Below are 8,079 nucleotides of genomic sequence, written 5' to 3' on the forward strand. Positions count from 1 at the left end.
TCAGAAACCACGAGATCATGGCCTGACCAAAAGTCTGAGTCTTCACCACCTGAGCCACCCAAGCATCCCTTTCATATATGGCCTTTATGATGTTGAGGTATGTTACCTCTATCCCTACTTTGTTGAGGATTTTTATTGAGAATGGATGTTGTACTTTGTCAAATGCTTTTTCTATATCTTCTGCAAGAATCCTATTGTTCTTATTCTTTCTTTTACTAATATGGTGTATCATGTTGATTGATTTGTGAATATGCAAATACTGAAACACACTTCCAGCCCATGAATAAATCCCACTTAATTGCAGTGAATGATTCTTTTAATGTACTGTTGAATTCCGTTTGCTAATTTTCTGTTGAGAAGTTTTGCATCCATGTTCATCAGGTATATTGGCTTGTAATTCATTTTTTTAGTGTCTGGTTTTCATATCCAGGTAATGCTGGCCTCATAGAATGAGTTTAGAAATTTTCCTTACATTTCTATTTTTTTTGGAACAGAGAAGAATAAGTTTTAACTTTTCTCTTAATGTTTGGTAGAATTTCCCTGTGAAGCCACACCTGGGAAGCCCTGGAATTTTGTTTGTTGGGAGATTTTTTGTTACAATTTCATTTATTTGCTGGTTAATTGGTCTATTCAAGTTTTCTATTTCTTCCTATTTTAGTTTTGGTACTTTGTATCTTTCTAGGAATTTATTCATTTCTTCCAAATTTTCCAATTTGTTGGCATATTATTTCTCATAATATTCTCTTATAATCATTCATATTTCTGTGGTATTGCTTGTGATCTCTCCTCTTTCATTCCTGATTTTCTTTAGGACCTCTCTCTTTTCTTTTTGATAAATCTGGCTAAGGGTATATTAATTTTATTAATTCTTTCCAAGAACAAGCTCCTGGTTCATTGACGTGTTCTATTCTTTTTTAATTGATTTTATATCATTTATTCCTGCTCTAAACTTTATTATTTCCCTTCTTATGCTCGATTTAGCCTTAATTTTCTATTCTACTTCTAGCTCCTTTAGGTGTGAGGTTAGATTGTATATTTGAGATTTTTCTTGCTTCATGAATTAGTCCTGTATTTATATGTTTCCCTCTCGTGACCAGTTTGTTGCATACCCCCAATTTTGGACCATTATGTTTTCATTATCATTTGTTTCAGTGTATTTTTTTTAATTTCTTGTTTAATTTCCTGGTTAACCCATTAGTTTTTTTGGTAGGATGTTCTGTAACTTCCATGTATTTGTGGTCTTTCCAATTTTTTGTGTGTGACTGACTTCAAGTTTCATAGCATTGTGGTCACAAAATATGCAAGGTATGATCTGAATCTTGTTGTATTTGTGAAGCCTGATCTGTGACCTAATATGTGATTATTCTGGTCAATGTCCCATGTGCACTTGAAAAGAATGTATATTCTGCTGCTCCAGGATGGAATGTTCTGTATATATCTGTAAAGTTTATATGATCCAGTGTGTCATCAAAGCCATTTTTTACTTGTTGAATTTCTGGTTAGATAATCTGTCCTTTGATGTAAGTGGGGTGTTAATTTCCCTACTAAATTTTGTATTATTATCAATGAGTTCCTTTATGTTTATTATTAAGTATTTTATATAATTATATGTCTTCAAGTTGGGAGCATAAATATTTACAATTGTTAGATCTTATTTTTGGTAGACCCCTTTATTATGAACTAGTGCCCTTCTTCATCTTTTGTTACAGTCATTGTTTTAAAATCTAGTTTGTCTGATATAAGTATTGCTACTCTGGCTTTCTTTTGATGTACATTTGCATGGTAAATATTTCTCCACCCCCTCCCTTTCAATCTGCAGGTGTCTTTAGATCTAAAATGAGTCTCTTGTAAACAATATAAAGATAGGGCTTTTTTTTCCATTCTGAAACTCTATGTCTTTTAATTGGAGCATTTAGATTTAGCGTGGTTATTGTTTGATATGAATTAAGTGCCATTTTATTATTTGTTTTATCATCATTTCTGGAGATTTTCTTCATTACTTTCTAGTCTTTGTTGCTTTTGTCTTTTTTTCTCAAAGTGTCTCCTTTAGTATTTCTTGCAGAGCTGATTTAGTGGTCATGAACTCTTAGTTTTTGTTTGTCTTGGACACTCTTTATCTCTCCCATTCTGAATGACAGTCTTGCTGGATAGAGTATTCTTTGTTGTATATTTCTTCCATTCATCAGGTTGAATATATCATGCCACTCCCTTAGGGCCTACCAAGGTTCTGTGAAGACGTCTGCTGCTACCATTATTTGTCTTCTCTTGTAAGTTAGGGACTTCCTTTGTCTTGTTGCTTTTAGGATTTCTTTCTTTATCTCTATATTTTGTAAATCTATCTATGACATGTCTTGGTGTTAGTTTTTGTTGTTGTTGCTGATTTTGTGGGGAGATTTATTTGTCTCTTGGATTTGGATGTCTGTTTCCTTTACCAGATTAAGGCCATTTTCAGCTATAATTTTCTCAAATAAACCTTCCCCTTTTCTTTGTCTTCCTCTTCTGGGACTCCTATGATATGAATGCACTTACACTTAATTGAGACAATGAATTCTATGAGGCTACATTCATGATCTAATATTTTCCTTCCCTCTCTTCTTTTCAGCTTTATTATTTTCCATAATTTTATCTTCTATATCATTTATTTGTTCCTTTGCTTCTCCAATCCTTGTGGTCATTACACCTGGTCACTTTCATATCTCAGCTATTGCATTTTTCACTTGGCCCAACTCTTTTTTAGGTCTTTTATCTCTGTGGTAAGGGGCTCCCTGTTGTCTTCTATGTTTTGTGAAACCCAGCAAGTATCCTTATGATTGTTCTTTTACATTCTAGATCAGGCATATTACTTATGTCTGTTTCAATTGGATCCCTGGCTATAACCTTTTCTTCTGCTTTCTTTTGGGATGAAATCTTCCATCCTGGCATTTTGTCTAGGTCTCTCTCTTCTGTGTGTTAGGAAATCCTGTTATTTTTACTGGTCCTAAGAGTAATGGCTTTAATTTTTTTTAACATTTATTTATTTTTGAGACAGAGAGAGACAGAGCATGAACGGGGGAGAGGCAGAGAGAGAGGGAGACACAGAATCGGAAAAAGGCTCCAGTCTCTGAGCCATCAGCCCAGAGCCTGACGCGGGGCTAGAACTCACGGACCGCGAGATGGTGACCTGAGCCAAAATCGTATGCTTAACTGACTGAGCCACCCAGGCGCCCCAGTAATGGCTTTATAAAAAAGAGATCATATTCTGTCCAGGGCCTGCCACTCCAGAAAGTGTCTCTGGCGTATGCTGTCTGCACTCTGTTGCTGTATTTTGGCTGAAATTTTCCTCTGGTAAGTCCTCTGCAGAGTTTCTTCTTGCTTGCAATGTGGATTGTTTGGGCGTTGGTCAGAGTATGTTAAATTTCAACTAGTGTGCTCTGGTATTCTTGCTAAAAGCGACCTGATGGAATTTCCACTAGAAATGAAGCTGTGCAGAACTCTATGGTCAGTAGATGTGGTAAAAGTGGGGTGTTTGTGCTGGTCTTCAAGGAAAGGAGTCCATTTCGCTGGTTGTCAGGCACACTTGCCACAGAAAAACAGCACCTGCAGAGCACAGGGGAGTGAGGCTTGGTGTAAGTGGTAAAACCATGAGTGTTGGTGCTGTGCTGTTTACTGAAGTTAATTTATGCGAAGGGGGCAAGGAACAGAAATGGCTTCAGCCAGCTCTCTTGTCCTTGAATAGGGGAAGTCACACCCATTGCCATCTGGGAAACCCTCCCGGTAGAGTGAACCCTCTTCCCTCACATGACCTAGGTATCCCTCAGATCCCTGTTTTCACCCTTTCTGTGTTCAGGCTACTCACCAGGCAGTGCTGTGTACTTGTGTTCTATCCCAGACAGGCTGAGTTTTAAAACTCCAAACGTTAGGGACCTGGTGTGAAGGGGACACATATTGGTCCTCTAGGGAAAGGTATTGCCATGCTGGGACTGATGCACTTTTGTTACAGAAGGGCAGTTGCACCAAAGTACAGGCATATGGAATTTAGGGTAAAGAAAAGCCAAGAGCCAGGGTCCAGGTTAGCCACCCTCAGCAGGTGTGTCTGCACCTATGCTGAGGGGTGGGATTGTGTAATGGGTCTACCAGCTCTTTTGTCCCTGGAGAAGCAATGCTACCTCTCCGAGATTCACTCCAAGAAGGGAAAAAATCCCTCCTAGTGTATCCCAGGGTATCCTCATATTGCACCATCTATCTACCTTCCTTTGTCATAATAGCACTGCAGTGCACTCAGGGCTCCACACCAGCCATATGGCTGGTCTCTAAAACTCCACTTTTTGAGTTCCACTGGTTGTAAAAACTCATGAAAATCAGTCCCTCTTGTTTCCCCATCCAATGTCTTTGGGAAATGTTTTCCTTGAGAGATCCCCTATGTGCTTGTCTCTCTCCTCTCCCAATACCAGGGCTCCCTTCCCTCTGTAACACCTTCTGCCCATTACTCCCCCAAATCATGTCTCTGCACCTCCTACCTTCCACAATGTGGCCTTTTCTCTCCCTCTAGTTATGTAGTTTGTCATGTGAGTCCTCAGATACATTTCTTGGGTATTCAGAATGATTTAATATTCATTTAGCTGTGTTCCAAGGACCAGACAAGCCAAGGGTCCTCCTACTACTCTTCCATCTTAGCTCTTCCACCAACATCTCTCTCTCTCTCTCTCTCTCTCTCTCTCTCTCTCTCTCTCGATAGGGTATCTGGATCCAATACTTCCATCTTAATGCTCTATTTGTAATTTTTTGACGACACTCAAATTGTTTTCCACAGTGTCTGCATCACAGTGCATGAGGTATCATTTTTCCCTACATCCTTGCCAAAACCTGTTGTTTCTTGTGTTGTTGATTTTAGCTTATTCTGACAGGTATAAGGTGATATCTCATTGTAGTTTTGATTTGCAGTTCTCTGATGATGAGTGATGGTGAGCATCTTCGCATGTGTCTGTTGGCCATCTGGATATCTTTTTTAGAGAAATGTCTCTTCATGTCTTCTACCCATTTTTTAAATTGGATTATTTGCTTTTTTGGGGGGGGGTGTTGGGTTATCAGTTCTTTATATACTTTGGATACCAACCCCTTAACAGACAAGTCATTTGCAAACATCTTCCGTTCTGTAGGTTTGTCATTCAGTTTTGTTGACTTTTTTCTTCACAATGCAGAAGCTTTTTATTTTGATGAAGTGTTAATAGTTTATTTTTGCTTTTGTTTCCCTTGCTTCAGGAGATACATCTAGAAAGAAGTTGTTGCAGCTGATGTCAGAGAGGTTACTGCCTGTGTTCTCCTCTAGGATTTTTAAATCTTTTTTTTAATGTTTATTTATTTTTGAGAGAGAGAGAGAGAGAGAGAGCATGAACAGGGGAGGGACAGAGGGAGACGGACACACAGAATCTAAAGCAGGCTCCAGGGTCTGAGCTGTCAGCACAGAGCCCGATGAGGGGCCCAAACTCATGAACTGCAAAATCATGACCTGAGCTGAAGTCAAATGAGCCACCCAGGCACCCCACTCCGCTAAGATTTTTGTGGATTCAGGTGTCACATTAAGTATTTTATCCATTTTGATTTTATTTTTGTGTATGGTGTAAGAAAATGGTCCAGTTTTATTCTTTTGCATGTTGTTGTCCAGTTTTCCCAACACCATTTGTTGAAGAGACTGTCTTTTTCCCATTAGATATTATTTCCTGCTTTGTTGAAGATTAATTCCGCATATAGCTGTGGGTTTATTTCTGGGTTTTCTATTCTGTTCTATTAATGTATGTGTCTGTTTTTGTGCCAGTACCATACTGATTTTTTTTATGTTGAGCTATACTTTTTAATTTTTTATTTATTTTAATTTTTTACAGTCATAAGTGCATTTATTTATGGTACATCTTTTTAAATATAATTTATTGTCAAATTGATGTCCATACAACACCCAGTGCTCATCCCAACAAGTGCCTTACTCAATGCCCATCACCCACTTGCCCCTCCCACCACTCCCATCAACCAAGTACCATACTGTTTTGAACACTATAGCTTTGTCATATATCTTGAAGTTGGAAATTGTGATGCTTCCAGCTTTGCTTTTGTTTTTCAAGATTGCTTTGGCTATTTGGGGTCTTTTGTGGTTCCATACAAATTTTAGGATTGTTTGTTCTAGTTCTGTGAGGAGATCTTTCTCCTTCTTTGATTCTTTGGTTGACCCATTCATTGTTTAGCAGTATGTTATCTGTGGTCTTTCCAGATTTTTTCTTGTGGTTGACTTCTAGTTGTATAGCATTGTGGTCAGAAAAGATGCATGGTATGCCTGATCATTTTGAATTTGTTGAAACTTGTTTTGTGGCCTAATATGTGATCTGTTCTGGAGAATATTCCATGTGCACTCGAAAAGAATGTGTATTCTTCTATTTTAAGATGGAATGTTCTGAGTATGCCTGTTAAATCCATCTGGTCCAGTGGATTCAAATCCACTGAATCATTATTGATTTTCTGTTTGGACAATTTGTCTATTGATGTAAATGAGATGTTAAAACCCCTGGTATTATTTTATTACTATCTATTAGTTCCCTGAAGTTTATTTTTAAGTATTTTATGTATTTGTGTGTTTCCATGTTGGGTGTGTAAATATTCACAATTTTTATATCTTCTTGTTTGGTTGGCTCCCTTTATTATTATATAGTGTCCTTTATCTCTTGTAATGGTCTTTGTTTCAAAGTCTATTTTGTGCAATATAAGTTTCACTACTCTGGCTTTCTTTTGACATCCATTTGAACAGATCCATCATAAATGCTTCTCTAATGCCTCACTTTCAATATTCCGGTTTCTTTAGGTCTGAAGTAAGTCTCTTGTAAGCAGCATATAGAAAAATCTTGTTCTTTTATCCACTCTGTCTCCCTATGTATTATGATTGGATCATTTATCCTATTTAATTCCAAGATTTATTGATAGATATGTATTTATTGCCATTTTGTTAATTTTGTGGTTGTTTTTTAGTATTTGATCATTTCTGTTGGTTTCTTTCATATTTTTTTGGCTTTCGTTAGTGATATACTTGGGTGCCTTTTTCTTTATTGTTTGCATATCTGTTAATGGTGTTTGGTTTGTGGTTATCATTAGGTTTGTATAATATTTTCTGCATATAGCAATCTATTTTTAAGTTGGTTGTCACTTAAGTTGAACCCATTCTTTACTTCTCTCCCCCCACCAACAACCAGTTCTAGGTTTATGGCTCAGTCAGTCTCTTTACTGATTTTACATATGTATTTTTATGGCTTTTGTGTTTTTTCCTTATCCTGCTCTTACTTATGGTCTTTCCTTTCTACTCAGAGTCCCCCTTTAACATTTCTTGTACGACTGGTTTAGTGGTTATAAACTGCAAGCACAGGTTCACATTGGTGGGAAAGGAACAGCTTGCCAAAAGAAGGTGGTTCAGAGAACAGCTACAGCAGATAAAAAAAAAAAAAAAAACCTTCAGTTCTCCTTAAAGAAGTTAAGGGTAAACAATACCTCTGGTATTGAAGAACTAAATATGTTCACAAACCAAGGAACAGTAATCCACTTTAACAACCCTAAAGTTCAGGCATTGCGGGCAATGAATACTTTTATTATTACAGGCCATACTCAGATAAAGCAGCTTACAGAAATGCTTCCCAGTATCTTAAACCAACTTTATGCAAACAGTCTGACTAGTTTCAGAAGACTGGCTGACTCTCTGCCCAAACAATCTTTGGATGAAAAGGCACAACTTGCTACCAGAAAGGTGGATGATGATGAAATTCTAGATCTTGTGTACAATTTTGATGAAGCTTCAAAGAATGAAGCAAAGTGAATTGAGTCAACTTCTGGAGAAGATAAAACTTGAAGAAGTTTCTGGGAACTGATGTTTTATATTATGACTGCTTTTTAAATGTTTGCTCAGGATCTGATAAAATCTAGATCTATTATATGGCTAAGTCCAACCTCTTCAACACTGCAGCTCTTTTCATTATTTGTTTACACACAATTCATTCTGTGCAGCTAATTGGGCTTAAGAAAACTTGAAATAAAGTTTGAAACAATGTTAATAATGTTATTTGCTTTGTACAC

General features: G+C 37.2%; 1 protein-coding gene across 1 annotated transcript in view; it reads left to right on the forward strand.

The window, feature by feature from the left end:
* Nucleotides 1–7,822, forward strand: part of LOC101082886 (transcription factor BTF3-like) — a 133,454-nt gene extending 125,632 nt beyond the window's left edge. Inside the window, exon 3 of the mRNA XM_045050387.1 lies at nucleotides 7,357–7,822. Coding sequence (XP_044906322.1) covers nucleotides 7,357–7,822 — 466 coding nt within the window. The remainder of the gene's footprint in view (nucleotides 1–7,356) is intronic.
* Nucleotides 7,823–8,079: the final 257 nt, after the last annotated feature.

The sequence above is a fragment of the Felis catus genome, chromosome X (assembly GCF_018350175.1).
Source record: "Felis catus isolate Fca126 chromosome X, F.catus_Fca126_mat1.0, whole genome shotgun sequence".
Lineage (NCBI taxonomy): Eukaryota > Metazoa > Chordata > Mammalia > Carnivora > Felidae > Felis > Felis catus.